An 18,213-nucleotide genomic window follows, 5' to 3' on the forward strand; every position below is an offset into this window, starting at 1 on the left:
GGATCCGGCATTTTTTTCCATAGGAATGCATTAGTGCCGGATCCGGAATTCAAATTGCCGCATTGACGGATCCGGTATTCCAGTCTCGCGTGCGCAGACCATTAAAAATGTGAAAAAAATAAATACTGGATCCGTTTTGCCGGATGACACCGGAAAAACGGATCCGGTATTGCAATGTATTTTTCAGACTGATCAGGCATTTTTCAGACTGATCAGTATCCCGATAGGTCTTAAAAATGCCTTATCAGTCAGAAAAAAAATGACATGTGTTTGCATACAGTTTGCTTGATCAGGCAGCTAGTTCCGGCAACGGAACTGCCTGCCAGAATCAAACGCAAGTGTGCAAATTACCCTTAGGCTACTTTCACACTTGCGGCAGAGGAATCCGGCAGGCAGTTCTGTCGCCTAAACTGTCTGCCGGTTCCGGAAAAACGTATGCCAACTGATGGCATTTGTAAAACTGACCAGGATCCTGATCAGTCCGAAAAATGCATTGAAATGCCGGATCAGTCTTTCCGGTGTCATCCGGCAAAACGGATCCAGCATTTATTTTTTTCACTTATTTTTCAGACTGCGAATGTGCAGACCGAAAGGACGGTTCCGTCATTCTGGTATTTTGAATGCCGGATCCAGCACTAATACATTCCTATGGGAAAAAATGCCAGGCAAGTCTTCAGTTCTTTTGGCCGGAGATAAAACCGTAGCATGCTGCAGTTTTATCTTTTGCCTGATCAGTCAAAGTGACTGAACTGAAGACATCCTGATGCATCCTGAACGGATTACTCTCCATTCAGAATGCATTAGGATAAAACTGATCAGTTAATTTCCGGTATAGAGCCCCTAGGACGGAACTCTATGCCGGAAAAGAAAAACGCTAGTGTGAAAATACCCTTACTAGAAGGCAGTAGAAAAAAAAAAAAAAACACGTCATATTAACTAAATATAACAAAGACATCTTTGACTGAACCATGAGTAACCACTGCTGGTACCATAAGGTAAAAATACTGCATACAATTCAACATGTTACATACTTATCACTATTGGCGAGTCTTCTGAACTCTTTGACAGTCATTGGCTTTTTCTGAATATTGTACTGAGTGAAGAGACCAGACTGTCCTGTCACCATCTGCTGGATTGGAGCAGGGATCACAAGGTCATCTATGTCATCATAATGCCTCTTGGGCTTCCACCCTTTTGGGGGAATCACCTTAAGAAGGGAAGAAGAAGGAAAATATGACTTATCTCCATATCACTGGCAAACTTTATCATTTCACCTACATTGTAAAACAATGCAAAATAGTATGCTATTAAAAAGGGGATTCACAGCTAAGACAATATCCCGTCAGAGGGAGTGATAACCACAGGTGGTGTCAATGTATATTAACGTAATCACAGGAAAGCAACCTGTTATAAAACGTAGCCTTTAATCTAATTTGCACATAAAATAACAAACTCCCACAAACAAACAAAAAAAGAGAGAAAAGATATCACCATGACGACATGAGGGATAACGCTGTAACGCTCAATGGCATGAGTCAATAATGAACAGGGTGGACAGTCGTGGATGATGGTCTGTCCACGACTGTCCACCCTGTTCATTATTGACTCATGCCATTGAGCGTTACAGCATTATCCCTCATGTCGTCATGGTGATATCTTTTCTCTCTTTTTTTGTTTGTTTGTGGGAGTTTGTTATTTTATGTGCAAATTAGATTAAAGGCTACGTTTTATAACAGGTTGCTTTCCTGTGATTACAAATGCTATTAAAAAAACAGCAAAAATGATGGGATGAAACGACTCTTTGCAAGGCCAAGTTTTAAACTATTTTGCCATTTTCAACACGTTTCTTTAAATCAACAATAAATAGACCAGAATGACAAAATGAAAACATTTAAGGGGTTGTCCATCAGGGAAAAATGTTTGGCCAAGGGCTCAGAGTGGGTTAAAAAAAAATAAAAAAAGTAAAAAATAAACACAAATTTAACTACAGCCATGGCATACCTCTGTCAAGTCCTCGGCAGCCACGTCAACCCATCAGCACCAGTCAAAAGGGTAGGGAACAATGTGGTACAGAGTGAGCCCTATCTGTAAAAGCCTGAATTCTGCTATCACTATGGACTGTGGCAAGTAGGGGGTTAAACAGCCAGAATCGGAATTATGTCTGATCCCAGGCATTACAGTGGAAGCCAGGCTGTCAGTTAATTATAGGCTCTCGTGATTGAGCATGCACAGCAACTGGTGATCACCATGACATAACGGTACAACAGGGAGAAGTAATACAAGCCAATCCATTACATGGCTACATCACAATGGCTTAAAGGCGTTGCCCAGGATTTTGGTATTTCTGGTCTACCAGCTGTTTTGATGTAGCTCTGGTGCTGGAACTTCACAGCTCCATCCATTGTGTAGTGGACAGAGATGGGAACAGCGCTGCAGTAACCAGCTCAGCACACCACACAAGGGACAAGGCTGTTGTAGTTCCTGCATCGGTCCATGGAGGTTTGTGTGTCGGAACCCCACAGACCTGATATTGAAAGCATAGCCTCAAGAAAGGCCATTAATATCAAAACAATTGAAAAAAAACAAAAAACTTTAGGGCGTGTAATTTTTTCCCATCCCCTGCAGATTACTAATGTACTTGCGCTACTTTTTCTGTCTTGGGCCTCTTTCACACAGCCGCAGTGCTCCCGTGGCCTTATTGCGAGCGCAATACACGGGGCACCGGTCACTTGAATGGGTCCGCAAATCCAGAGATGTGGTGCAGAACGGAAGCACGGAACACCACGGAAGCACTACGGAGTTAAATGGGTCTGGATCCGTCCCGGCCGCCACACGGACGATGCCCGTGCATTGGGGACAGCAAATTGCAGTCCCCAATGCACGGAACGGAACCAATACGTTTGTGTGAAAGAGGCCTTACTCTGGAGATCGGGAGAGTGGTCAGGTGACTGCGCCCTCTGTCCTCTGACATCAAGACCAGGCCTCCTATGATCCCCTGGGTCACAATGGTTGTGATGTTAGACTCATGGGATCTTGGAATGGGCTGGTTGACACTCTCAATCCTCAAGCAGGGTCATGCAGAGTGCACTGCTGGTCACGTCAAAGTTGTGTGTAAGGGGTCAGCAAGGGGATGATGGAAGGTGGAGTGAATGGATTTTTAGGCCCAGGGAAGCATGCAGATGGCATTTACATTTCTGTCTGATCTTCTTGCACACAGCACTATGGGAGGTGTTATAGCTGCAGATCCTCTACGTCCACAACCTGGAAGTTGAGGTTGTAAAGAATGGAGCACAGCAGGAGAATGGAGATTAAAGTGTAGACTCAGGAAAAGTTGACAGGTATACTATTATGCTCTGTAGGACACTAGACAAGGTTTACATAAATAAATGACATTTTCTTTGAATCCTGTGTAACAACTTTAACCATGAAGCATCCTTAACCTGTGCGTCATCCTAAAATTGCTGCTTTATCAACCTTATTTATTCTAAAGGCAATCTTGTTACTAGTTATTTTACTCTTTTATTATTATTATTATATAATAATTTTTATTAATTATTTTATTATTATTTTATTATTATTATTTTTTTTATTATTATTTGTAGTATAACATGTAACCTTTTTGCCATTAAATGTATCCCTTGAGAAGCATTGCTTAATTTTCCCATTTGCAGGAGCTGTATAAGTTCATTTCCATTGTTCAACTAAGGCTACTTTCACACTTGCGGCAGTGTGATCCGGCGGGCAGTTCCGTCGTCAGAACTGCACGCCAGATCTGCCAATCTGGATGTGACTGAAAGCATCCGGATGCGTCTCACAAATGCATCGCAAAAACGGATCCGTCTCTCCGCTTGTCATGTAGACAGACTGATCAGTCTTGTACCTTTTTTCAAATTTTTACCGGTCTGCGCATGCACAGACCCGAAGGACAGATCCGGTATTCTGGTATTTTGAATGCCGGATCCGGCACTAATACATTAATATGGGGAAAAATGCCGGATCCGGCATTCAGGCAAGTCTTCAGTTTTTTCGCCGGAGATAAAACCGTAGCATGGGGATATGCCTGATCAGTTCTTTTCCGGTATAGAGCCCCTGTGACGGAACTCTATGCCGGAAAAGAAAAACGCTAGTGTGACAGTACCCTAAATGTATTTTTAACTTATGAGTGTAATACAAGCACAAATGAGGGAGACTGAATAAGTAGGATCCCTCCAAAAGCTGTGTTAACATATTTAATTCCTTATAAATACACGTAACACATTTTACTATTTTCTAAGAACATATTTTACCACAAAATGCACCATGGCACAACTACAGGAACTACATCTTGTCCACAATTTATCAAGTAAAATGACCAAAGTACTCCAAAGTGTACCCCAGAGTCATCTAGATATCTGCAGTTGAGGAACACATATGGTTTGTGTTACAATAATGTCAAAAAATACTGTATAATTGAATTATCATACTGAATCCAACAAAATTCCAAAAAACCAAGCAAGCAGCATCAATTGCACATGTAGACTAGAGCATTGTTAGTTACAGACAATGTCATTTTAATTTCACTATAAAAAGGGAGAACAAGGAAACACTCATCTGTCTGGGGATTGGATCTAATATGTGATAGTTTTTTCCGCAGAACATTGTCCTATGTAACCAGGGGATGTGCTGCCGACAAATAAAAACTGTATGGGGACAAACAAACAATCATATTAACAATGGCTCGTCCCCGCACTATGTTAACAGTACTTAAAAGGGGTTGTCTCAATTCAGCACATGGCACTTATTATGTAGAGAAAGTTAAAAGGGGTTATCCGAGGCTGGAAATGGCCCCCCATACTGCCGGGCCCCTCACACTGATTCTATTTACCTGCTCCCCGCACTGCCGCCGCTGTGCAGGCCATGGCAGGCAGTGACGAGCCTCCATAGCATCTGCTTATGGGAAGAAGCAGCGGCGGCTGTGCAGGGACCAGAAGCGACGCAGGGAGCAGGTAAATAAGTAGAATCAATGTGAGGGGCCTCGGAAAACCCCATTAATATAAGCCACCTACTAATATATTGTGATTGTCCATATGGCTTCCTTTGCTGGTTTCATTAATTTTTCCATCACATTATACACTGCTTGTTTCCATTTTTACGACCACCCTGCAATCCGGCATCGGTGGACGTACTTGCACACTCTAGGAAAAAACGCTGGCCTATATGCACTCCTATGGACCCGGCCACAAGAGAGACCAGTGCTTTTTTCTATAGTGTGTGAGCATGGCCACCGATGCCTGATTGCAGGGTGGTCGTAAAAATGGAAACAAGAAGTGTATAATGTGATGAAAACAATTAGTCTAGCCATCAAAGGTGGCAATATGGAGAATCACAATACATTAGGAAGTGTCTTGTATTACCGTATTTTTCGCCGTATAAGACGCACTTTTTCTTCCCCCAAAATGGGGGAGAAATGCCCCTGCGTCTTATACGGCGAATGCAGTCAGTTTTACATCGCTGGCAGCGATGTAAAGAGAGCGAGGACTCGGGGAGGGACTGGGAGGAGGAGCTGGGGCCGGCAATAGCGGCGGGGCGGTGCAGTCACTGTACTAAAGGCCCGCCCCGCCGCTCCGGTGTACTAATAAAATATGTCATATTCAATGAATGGTTATTAAATATGCCCCTTTATGCCTAATAGTACCTTAAATCCTTAGCGCTTCAGTAGTATGCAGGCTGGGCGGGCGGCAGCGTAACTCCCTGATGTCACGTGCCTGCGCCGCCTACTTTATGAATGAAGCAGGCGGCGCAGGCAAGTGACGTCAGTGAGTGACGCGCCGCGCCGGCTGCCCGGCCTGCCGGCATTGTACTGAAGCGCTTCGGATTTAAGGTACTTTTAGGAATAAAGAGGCATATTTAATAACTATTAATTGAATAAGACATATTATATTAGTATACAGGAGCGCGGGGGATCTGTGGATGGCTCAGTTATGGGCTGGGAGGGTCTGTGGATGACACATGTATAACAGTGCCATCCACAGATCCCCCCCTGTAACAGTGCCAGCCACAGATCCCCCTGTAACAGTGAAAGCCACAGATCCCCCCATAACAGTGTCTGTCATCCACAGTTCCCCCCTAACAGTGTCCGTCATCCACAGTTCCCCCCATAACAGTGTCCGTCATCCACAGATCCCCCCATAAGTGTCCGTCATCCACAGATCCCCCCATAACAGTGTCAGTCATCCACAGATCCCCCCATAACAGTGTCCGTCATCTACAGATCCCCCCATAACAGTGTCCGTCATCCACAGATCCCCCCATAACAGTGTCCGTCATCCACAGATCCCCAGTAATAGTGCCATCCACAGACCACCTAGTTCCAAACCCACAGCACACCTTTTGGTTAAAAATATTTTTTTTCTTATTTTCCTCCCCAAAAACCTAGGTGCGTCTTATACGCCGGTGCGTCTTATACGGCGAAAAATACGGTAACTTTCTCTACATTATAAACGCCACTTGAAGTGAGACAACCCCTTTAATCAGTGCCATTCGACATTAAACAGTGCTTGTTAATGGGAAAAAAATGTACGTGTATAAAGAGAGATTTCAATCTCACGATGCAGAAAGAAGTGCCTATTTTTATGCTGTAGGTACTTGTTACATGCAACAAGTTCTGCTATATTGGAAGGACACACAACCTTCCTGTATAGACAGAACAGAGAGTAGCACGGCAGCTGCCATAAATACAACTTTATGGACAAACCCTAATGCATAGTATCCAGGAAGAAGATGGAGTAATGGCCTACCTCTAGAGAGCACGGAGAGGCAGGGAAGATGTACACAAGCAGTAAAAACAATAGACAGATCATCTGCCACTAAATGCCATGTTTACGAATAATGAAATGACTATGCTGAACCTACAAACCAAAAGCTGCCGCAAACTGTGCAACAGTGGTCAATGTGAAAATCGCAATATTTTATATTTAAAAAATATGCTGCTAGAATACAAACACAAAAAGCAAAAAATCTGAGATCCATGCAAATGAACATTTACAGTACTGTACTGTATGCACATTACATGTGCCATCTGCGCGCTGAACATCAGATCACATAGTGCATTGTCGGCCAAACCCACCAACAACGATGGGTTTAGCCGCCACTCTAGTGTGTGTATGGGGACTAGCTCCAGACAGATCACGCAGGAAAGGGTCACAGCTTAGTGGGAAAGGGGGAACGGTCTACTATGAAACACTGGGCCAAAATTGGGGCATAAAACTCTGTTCCAACCTAAGCCAACCAAGAATGGGTATAAAATTAGACAAGAGTGCCTAGCCATGCGCCAAACTGATCATAAAGCCTGATAAATCTGATCCAGGTCGACAGCCTGTCTAAAATTATGCCATTTATAGTATCATAGGAGAGCAAATTTGCCCCACTGATGTGCAATTCTTTATTTCTCCTGCGGTGGTGTTGCAGGGAACCTGAACGCCTACTGCCAGGTACCTCCACAGATACAGCCAACACCAGAGGAGGGGACCAAATCATCAGTTTATTGTGAGATCCGTTATTACAAGTGTGGAAATATATTGAGATTTACCATCTACCACTCCATAATTCCAGACATGGCAGACATCAGCATGCATTAGGCTACTTTCACACTTGCGGCAGTGTGATCCGGCGGGCAGTTCCATCGTCGGAACTGGCCGCCGGATCCGCCGATCTGCCACTGACTGAAAGCATTTGTGAGACGGATCCGGATCCGTCTCACAAATGCATTGCAAGGACGGATCCGTCTCTCCGCTTGTCATGCGGACCGACGGATCCGTCTTGTACATTTTTCTCATTTTTACCAATCTGCGCATGCCGGAACAACGGATCCGGTATTCTGAATGCCGGATCCGGCGCTAATACATTCCTATGGGAAAAAAAAGCCGGATCCGGCGTTCAGGCAAGTCTTCAGTTTTTTTTGCCGGAGAGAAAACCGTAGCATGCTACGGTTTTCTCTTTTGCCTGATCAGTCAAAACGACTGAACTGAAGACATCCTGATGCAAACTGAACGGATTACTCTCCATTCAGAATGCATGAGGATAAAACTGATCAGTTCTTTTCCGGTATAGAGCCCCCGTGATGTAACTCTATGCCGGAAAAAAAAAACGCAAGTGTGAAAGTACCCTTAGCCGCAGGTTATTTTCTGAGGATTTGCAAAGGGTTAGCTGCAGCAAAAATCCACAAGACAGCAGGCACACTGGAGATTAGAAAGTCTACAGCCTATTCTGAAATACGAGAGGATATTTTCTGCTTCATGTGAAAACCCCCATTCACATGTGTTGGACTGTAATTTTTTTCTGCATTTCATTCAGCAGGACGGTTTTCGGGAACAAGTATACGCAGGAACGAAAGATCAGCAATGGATCTCCCTGTGTAACCACGGATGCTGCCGATAATCATTACAACTGCAGTAGAATTCGTTCCTCCCCTATTCACTTTGCATCGGCCAATGCAAACAAGCACTGTTCAGCACAATGGCTCTGATTTAGCAAGACTCGTGTGGGCTGCGCTGATCTTCATAGGCCCTGCACTGCCGGAGGAGACATTTCATTTATGACAAAGCACAGGCAGTCTGGCAGTCCGTGCTCCAGACAGAAATCTGCTCCAGCTCGTAGCTGCCGTAGATTCCAGTCATAATTTACGCCAGTTTGTGGCGTAAATAACGACAAATCTGTTGGGGGCCACTGGACCCCCCAATTTCAGAAGCTGGAGAAAATGACCAAGACGCCACCTGTGACAATGGCATCTAAAAAGTCGTAATGTTTTGACACAAAAAAAAAAAAAAAAAAAAAAAAAAAAAAAAAAAAACTGGCGTAGGGAGATGGAAAATATCCCACATTGGGCTTACATGCACAGTGCCAACTTGCCTGAACTACCGATAAAACAAAAGTTAATTTTCTACAATATAAAAAATGCATTATAAATTAAATATATAAAAAAAATATACAGGTGAAACTCGAAAAATTTGAATATCGTGCAAAAGTCCATTTATTTCAGAAATGCAACTTAAAAGGAATTGCAATAATGCAGCTTAAAATTAGAATTTTGTGAAAAGGTTCAATATTCTAGGTTCAAAGTGTCACACTCTAGTCAGCTAATTAATCCATACCCCCTGAGCAAAGGGGGCCTCAAAATTGTGACTTTGGGGTTTCATAAGCTGTAAGCCATAATCATCCAAATGATACCGAATAAAGGCTTGAAATACCTCGCTTTGCATGTAATGAGTCTCTCATATGTTAGTTTCACCTTTTAAGTTTCATCGCTGAAATAAATGAACTTTGCACGATATTCAAATTTTTCGAGTTTCACCTGTGTGTGTCCTATTTTCTCACCTTAGCCAAACCAGATCGATGTGCACCTTTAGACTCCATATACACCAAGTACTTGTTGAAGTCTCGGAATTCTTCCATTGTTGGTCTGAAGGTCATAATTTTGCATGAAGGGTTCTGGTCATCAGAGTCTTTTGCGTTCATTTTTAACAATATTGGCAATACTGAAAAACAAATTTATAGTTTTTATTACATAGATCTAATATATTTTCACCAAACTGGAGAATCTGTTTACATAGCAAGCTTATGTTACATGCATCGGCGTTACTACTGCCATGGGGCCAGAGGGACCCCACCTTTTTGTGCAGATAACAAAATGGTGGCTTTTGGCTATAATGTGGGTTCTTTGAAATATGGCGATATTATACATTCCTTTAATTATTTCAAGTACCGTATGTTGCAGTTTTAATGGGGCCCCATGTTATTTTGCTATGTACCCTATGAATCATAGTGACGCCTCTGGTTACATGTGCTGCACATATGCAGGAATAAGGCCCTTTTAAAAGCATTGATGATCAGTATAAGGGCTCAGGCAAACAAATGCATTTTCTTTCTATGTCTGTTCCGGGTTTTTTTACGGACCGTATGCAGAACCATTCATTTCAATGGGCCTCCCCAACAAAAAAAATGGGAGTTACTCCGTGTGCATTCGGTTTCTGTATGTCCATTCCGCCCAAAAAAAAGAACAGGTCATATTCTTGCCCGCATTACGGACATGGATAGGACTGTTCTATTAGGGACGAACCGCTCTGTTTCACAAAATACAGAATGCACACAGATGTCATCCGTATTTTTTTGCAGACCGCAAAATACATATACGGTTGTGTGCATGAGCCCTAATTATCAGGAGTTAATACTCATTTGTCAGGTGATCGCATCTGTCGTGGACAAAAAAAATTCAAAATCATTGTTTGTCAGCAGCATACCGCCTTGTATAAATGGATCTGCATGGGGATGAATGATCGTACTGACAACCTTTCCTCCCCATATGGTAACGATAATTGCCACATGTTAACACAGTAAACAAGTGGGCATAGATCAGAAGATAACTTCCCCAGTGCCCGCTCTGTTGGCCTATGTAAAAGGGCCCTTGAGGGACAAGACGGATTGTCACCTCATTGAAGGGTCGGATTACATACTGCTCATAGAGGGGAGGAGTAAGGAGAAGTGAGCTGCTAGAGGGAGAAAAAGGCATCCCTATTGAGACCCATTATAAAGTCACCTAGACTACAGATTTATGTAAAGTTTGCTGAAAAGGCAATGTCACCGCCATTCAACTGCTATCACAGTTCCATAGTAGCACCCTTTTCCATGATCCAAATTCTGCTGCATACCATATGCAATCTTTATGAAGGCTTCTCCTGCCCTGTATGCTAATTAGAAGCAATAGGTCACAAGGACTACTCTCTATTCTTTAAGTCTGGAACTTAGGGTTCATGCACACAACCGTTGTCCATTTTGAGGTCGGCAAAACTCGGATACTGGCTGTGTGCATTCTGCGGAATGGAACGTCAGGCCCATAATACAACAGTCCTATCCTTGTCCATAATGCAGACAAGAATAGGACATGTACTATTTTCTTTGCATATGCCACGGAACACCGCGTGCAGTCTGCATCTTTTGCGGCCCCAATGAAGCGAATGGGTCTGCATCACACACAAAGAAAAAATACATTTGTGTGAATGAGCCCTAACACTGTGAATGAAGAAGGAAGCAGAGCCCCATTTAAGTGCAGCAGCTCAGCTTCCGTTCACTTCAAAAGGTAGTTGAATGGAAATAACCCTGCACGGCCAATACACTTTGAGCTGTGTTTCCTTTTCCATTTACTGTTCTAGTTCCAGTGATCTTTAATTATATGCAAATGAGCCTCTAGGAGCAACGGGGGTGTTGCCATTACACCTAGAGGCTCTGTTCTCTCTGCAACTTCTACGGCCTCTGCACTTTGTGAACACATCATCATGCCTGGTCCTGCCAAAGTGCAGAAGGCATGGCAGTTGCAGAGAGAGCAGAGGCTCTAGGTGTAACGGCCACACCCCCGTTGCTCCTAGAGGCTCATATACAAATATTAAAAACTTCATTTTTCTCAGCAATGAGGACACATGTGAACATGGGACCAACACAGATGCCTTCAGCTACTAAGCGCACATGTAACAGGTCAGCCAGTGTCATAGGTACAGATCTGCTGACAGATACCCTTTAAACACACAGATATCAGTAAAGACTCCTTGTTACACTTGTGTAAACCATGTAAAACCTGTGAACACTTCTCTGGACATCACATTTTTGTCCCACGGTGAACCTTCAAATGAAAATCTGTCTAGCTATTGCACGATTTGTGAGGATCTACTTATGCCTTAGGCTACATGCACACGACCATGCCATGTTTTGCGGTCCACAAAACATGGATGCTGCCTGTGTGCGTTCCGCAATTTGCGTAACGGGCGTCCCATTATAGAAATGCCTATTTATGTTCTATTTATTTTGCAGGGCCACGGAATGGAGCAGCAGATGCGGACAGCACACGGAGTACTGTCCGCATGATTTGCGGCCCCACTGAAGTGAATGGGTGCGCAGCTGAGCCGCAAAAAATGCGGCTCGGATGCGAACCCAAACAACTGTCGCGTGTTAACACAGTCAGTGTTTGGTCAGTGATTTCCATCAGTGATTTTGAGCCAAAACCAGGTGTGTCTCTAAACACAGAACAGGTGCAGATTTTTCCCTTATATCTTATGTCTGTGTAACTCCGCTCCTAGTTTTGGCTCCCAGTCACTGATGGAAATCACTGGCCAAGACACTGAGGCTTTAGATAATCTTACCCTAAGTTCACACCTGAGCGTTTTACAGCGCGTTCAAACGCGCTGTAAAACGCTCAACACGTGAAAACCAATGCTTCCCTATGGGAATGGTTCACACTTGAGCGTTTTACAGCGCGTTTGAACGCGCTGTAAAACGCCCGACGCATAAACAAGCTCTTGAGCTTTTTTTGGGGCGTTTGTCGCGCGTTTTGGCCATAGACTCATTGGACAACACTGCAGTCAATCACACAAACGCGCGTTTACTATTGCAAAAAACGCGCATAAAAACGCCCAACAAATACGCGCGTTTTACGCGCGTCTCAGAAACGCTCAGGTGTGAACCCAGGGTTCGTATCGAGGCTAGTTTCACACTGGCATTCGGCATCTTCAGCAGGCTGTTCTGGGAAGGAGCAGCCTGGTGGAGATGTATGCCGGACGCTACCGGACATCCGCCAGCCCCATTCAGTAAAATGGGGAACGCCAGGGATCTGGCCGCCACCTGGCAAACATGCCAAGGTGGCGGGATGAAACCCGCTGCATGCAACCGATTTTTGTCATATCTGCTGGGTTGCAGCCGGATGGAGCCTGCAGATACCTGGTTTGGGCTCATAATCCCTAATCAAACACTGACTGTGTGAAAGCAGCCTTACATTGTGCTGTAGTATTTTCATGTGGATTCGGGAATTTTCCTATTTACAACTGATAGGAAGACGTTAATGGAGAGAATACAGTCGTTCTAGTCAGGACTGGCAGTCGTAGCGCAGATTACAGGGCAGGAATACCCAGGAGGCTGGTTAGACCTAAAGTCTGCGCTTTAAAAAGAAACGTGGCATCGTATTTTGTAACTTGATGCTAAATGTATTCCCCAATTCATCCCCCACAAGGGATAGAGACAATGGCTGTTTGTGAAGACCAGAGTGGAGGTAAAGACACATTACCATTTACACTGCGAGCCCCTCATGATAACCACTTACACTTTGTGAGCAAAGACATCCTTATTCACGTCTTCTCATAACTGACAAACACTATAGAAAAAGAAGTTAACCCCTTCCTGACAGCAATTTTTTACTTCCTGCCTTCCAGGAATCATATGGGTCAGATTTATCATTACACTTCCATCTTAGGCTACTTTCACACTAGCGTTGTTGGAATCTGGCATTCAATTCAGTCATCGGAACTGCCCGCCGGATCCGGAAAAACATGTGAAAACTGATTACATTTGAATCCTGACCAGGATTTTGATCACAATGAAAAAATGCATTGGAAAAAACGGATCCGCCATTTATGGACTTTAACATTTTTTTAAACATTTCTTGGGTTTAACATGCAAAAGCCGGATCAGTTTTGGCGGAACACACGGCACCAGATCCGGCGTTCAGTCAAAGTGTTCCGGATTTTTGTCCGGAGGTAAAAATACAACATGCTACGGTTTTCTGAAAAGCCTGATCAGTAAAAAAAGACTGAACTTAAAGTTAAAATATACTTCAAGTTAACATATACCATCGGATTGGAGAAAACTCCAATCCGATGGTATAAAAGAACTCCAGACTTTACATTGAAAGTCAATGGGGACGGATCAGTTTGAAATGGCACCATATTGTGTCAACGTCAAACGGATCCGTCCCCATTGACTTGCATTGTAATTCAGGACGGATCCGTTTGGCTCCGCACGGCCAGGCGGACGCCAAAACGACTTTTTTTTCCATGTCCGTGGATCCTCCAAAAATCAAGGAAGACCCACGGACGTAAAAACGGTCACGGATCACGGACCTACGGACCCAGTTTTTGCGGACCGTGAAAAAAAAACTGTCGTGTGCATGAGGCCTAAAACTGATCAGTTCTTTTCCGGATTTGAGCCCCTGTGACGGAAATCAGCGCCGGAAAAGAAAAACGCTAGTGTGAAAGTACCCTTACTCCACTTTTACATATGTCCAAAGTCACTTTTGGCGGATCCGTCTTCAAATGCTTTCAGTTCACATGCGTTTTTCCGGATCCGGCGTGTAATTCCGTCAAGTGGAGTACACGCCGGATCCGGACAACGCAAGTGTGAAAGAGGCCTTAGGCCTCATGCACACGGACGTTTTATTTTTGCGGTCCGCAAAAAACAGTTTCCGTTGTTCCGTGTCCGTTTTTTGGACTTCCATGGGTCTTCCTTGTATTTTGGAGGATCCACGGACATGAAAAAAAAAAAAAAATAATAATCTAAGTCATGTTTGCCTTTGAAATGATAGGAAAAAACTGACACGGATCACGGACGCGGATGACAATCTTGTGTGCATCCGTGATTTTTCATGGACCCATTGACTTGAATGGGTCTGTGAACCGTTGTCCATGAAAAAAAAATCGGACAGGTCATATTTTTTTCACGGACTGGAAACACGGATCACGGACGCGGATGCCAAACGGTGCATTTTCAGATTTTTCCACGGAGCTATTGAAAGTCAATGGGTCCGCGGAAAAAAAAACGGAAAACGGAACAATGGCCGCGGATGCACACAACGGTCGTGTGCATGAAGCCTTACTGTCTGCATTATGGACACGGACAGTTCTAGTATGGGCTGGACTTTCCGGAAAATGTGGAATGCATATGGCCGGTATCCATGATTTGCAGATCCACAATTTGCGGACCACAAAAGTTCAACGGTTGTGTGCATGAGCCCTTAAAAAGCGAAGAAAAACTACACATATGTACTGAACCAGAGAATAAAAGTAACAAGTCAGTTTTACCACATAGGAAATTGTGGGGAAAAAAACCATAAAACAGTGGCAAATTTATATATATATTTTTTTTTTTTAACAATTCCACCCCCATTTGGATTTTTTTCCCCCACTTTCCAGCATATTATATGCAACTGTGAATGAAGCCATTAGAAAGTGCATCTTGTCCTGCAAAAAACAAGCTTTTATATGGCTATGTTTATATGGCTATGTGAATTAAATAAGAAAATGGCTTTGGGAGGACTGAATAAAAAATAAAAACGAAAAAAAATAAATCACCTGGTCTTAAAAGGGTTAAATGTGTGTTTATCTCTTGGGGGAGGGGGGGGGGGGGGAGTTTAACAAAATTTTTCACTTTCTTTTCACAAGTCAGGCCTCGTTCACACTTTAGTGTTTGGTTAGTGATTGTGAGCCAAAACCAGGATTGGAGCACTTAGCCGCGCCCCGCGGTTTAGATGAACTTGGAGGCGTTATTACTTTTCAAATTTAGCCGGGCACAGCACTTCAGAGGGGCGTTCCTGGGCACCGTGGACAAAGAATAACGCCCCTCTGGGCTCCTTACAGCGTCATTTACATATCATAAGATTACATTTTTTGAAGAAATGACAAGACTCACAATCAAAAGAACAAGACAGGTGGAAAAAAGGTACTCTGTGAAACATGGATTCATGAAAAAAAAAAAATTTGTAAATTGCTAGTGACAGATTCCCTTTAAATAAAAACCCACTTGTTCGCGCAGCCCGGCTTCTCTTCTTTCTTCAGGACCTGGATAAAGGACCTTTGATGACGTCACATGTTATAAGGGAAAAAAAAAATAATGATCGGGTCCCCATCCCGATCATCCCCTAGCAACCAAGCGTGAACTTGCCCCTGCAGATGCTTGCGATTTTCACGCAGCCCCATTCACTTCTATGGGGCCTGCATTGCGTGAAAAAAATGCACAATAAAGAGCATGCTGCGATTTTCACGCAACGTACAAGTGATGCGTGAAAATCACCGCTCATGTGCACAGCCCCATAGAAATGAATGGGTCCAGATCTCGAATCTCGCCCGTGTAAAAGAAGCCTTAGGTTTAGGCCTCAAGCACACGAATGTCATTTGGTTCTGCATCTGAGCCATATTTTTTGCGGCTCGGATGCGGACCCATTCACTTTAATGGGGCCACAAAAGATGCGGACAGCACTACGTACTTCAACATAACAAGCAAAACGGACTTCATATTTTCCCCTCATGGTATAAGGTAGTGTTCCTTACCTCCAGTCCTCAGGGCCCACCTACCGGTCATGATTTGAGACTATCCCACAGAATGAATACCTGAGGTAAGTCCTGATGCACTGACACAAATTCTATCACCTGCTCAATACTAAGGAAATCCTGAAAACATGGCCGGCAGGTGGGCCCTGAGGACTGGAGTTGAGGAACCCTAGTATAGGGAAAGATCTGCACCTGGTTCTGGTTCAAAACCACTGATGAAAATCACTGAACGAACACTGAGGCCTCGTTCACACTTGTGTCAGTGTCACGTGAAAAAAAAACTTGTGTTTCACCCGTGACGCTGTCCATTAAGGATCCGTGGTTGGTCCGTGTGTCCGTTTTTACTATCCGTGTGTCATCCGTAATTCACTGACATTGCTCAGCTGAAAATTAATTTCCAAGGAATCTCCTATTAGTCTTCAGTGAAAAACGGATGCAACACGGACACAACACGGATGTGTGTCAGCGATTTTCACGGATCCGTAAACTTCAATGGGGGTGCTTAGTCTGCATCACAGATGAAAGTAATGCATGTCCCTGTGATTAATTTACTGATCCAAGGTCAGTAAAAATAAATATTGAAACGTGAACAGATTTAAATCAATGGGTACGTGTGCTGTCAGCAGAAAATGCAGACAGCACACGTCAGTGAAAAACGGAAATGTGAACGAGGCCTGACTGTGAAAAAAGTCATTATTTTGTTTCCCCCAGGGGATTTGAACATGGAATCATCCAATTGCTTATCACAAAGACTGCAATGATTTTACAGCACAGTGAACGCCATAAAACGAAATCCATAAAACAATGGCGCAACTGAATTTCTTCCCATAAGGGCTCATGCACACGACCGTATGCATTTTGCAGTCGGCAAAAAAAGGATCTGCAAAAAATACAGATGACGTCTGTGTGCATTCTGTATTTTCCAGAACGGAACAGCCGGCCCCTAACAGAACAGTACTATCCTTGTCCGTAACGCGGACAAGAATAGGACATGTTCTATTTTTTTGCGGAACGGAAATACGGAATGCACACAGAGTAACTTAAGTTTTTTTGGCGGACCTATTGAAGTGAATGGTTCCGCATACGGTCCTCAAAAAAAAAAAAAAAAAAAACTGAACGGACACGGAAAGAAAATATGTTTGTGTGCATGAGCCCTAACACTGTATGGAATATTAAATGATACGATTAGGCCTCTTTTACACGACCGTATGGCTTTTTTAGTGTTTTGCGGGCCGTTTTTCACGGATCCGTTGTTCGGTTTTTTGTTTCCGTTCCGTTTTTCCATATCGTATATACAGTATACAGTAATTACATAGAAAAAATTGGGCTAGGCATAACATTTTCAATAGATGGTTCCGCAAAAAAACGGAACGGATACGGAAGACATACAGATGCATTTCCGTATGTGTTCCGTTTTTTTTGCGGACCCAATGACTTGAATGGAGCCACGGAGCGTGATTTGCAGGCAATAATAGGACATATTCTCTTTCAACGGAACGGAAAAATGGAAATACGGAAATGGAATGCATACGGAGTACATTCCGTAGTTTTTTTTGCGGAACCATTGAAATAAATGGTTTCGTATACGGAACGGAAAAAATAAAACAGTCGTGTGAAAGAATCCTCACACTGCTAATACAAAAAAAAAAATGTCATGACCGGGCCTAAAAAAGGCTTGAAAGGCCAGGCAATTTTTCGTGATTTTGCGCACGTGGTGGCTTAGTGACCCTAACTTTTTATATTTTTTTGACTACCAAAATAATTTTTGCAATGTTGTTTACTTGACACTTAGGGCTTTTTGTTAGCATGTTTTTTTTTTATTAATTTTTTTCCTTTTTTTAAAGTTTAATTTAGGGTAAAACCTCTAATTCTTATTAAAAAGTCAGTTAAAAAAAAATTTATACCGTATTTTCTGGCGTATAAGACCCCAAACTTTTCCAGTTAAAATATAGGGTTTGGGCTATACTTGCTGTATAAGACTATGCAACCAGGGGGTTAGTGATGGCCGCATGAACGCATAGCTCCGACACAATCCGACCTGGTGATGGGGACGCCTCAGGGTTAGAACGTTATGTGTACACTCATCAACTGTTTCCCA

At 43.4% G+C, this 18,213-nt stretch overlaps 1 protein-coding gene across 1 annotated transcript in view; it reads right to left on the reverse strand.

The window, feature by feature from the left end:
• KDM4C (lysine demethylase 4C) overlaps positions 1-18,213 on the reverse strand; it is a 324,567-nt gene that overhangs the window by 288,359 nt on the left and 17,995 nt on the right. The window contains exons 2-3 of the mRNA XM_044272540.1: positions 9,352-9,512; positions 1,032-1,207 (exon numbers count right to left, since the gene is read on the reverse strand). Coding sequence (XP_044128475.1) covers positions 1,032-1,207; positions 9,352-9,492 — 317 coding nt within the window. The 5' untranslated portion in view covers positions 9,493-9,512. The remainder of the gene's footprint in view (positions 1-1,031; positions 1,208-9,351; positions 9,513-18,213) is intronic.

This window comes from Bufo gargarizans, chromosome 1 (genome assembly GCF_014858855.1).
Source record: "Bufo gargarizans isolate SCDJY-AF-19 chromosome 1, ASM1485885v1, whole genome shotgun sequence".
Taxonomy (NCBI): Eukaryota; Metazoa; Chordata; class Amphibia; order Anura; family Bufonidae; genus Bufo; species Bufo gargarizans.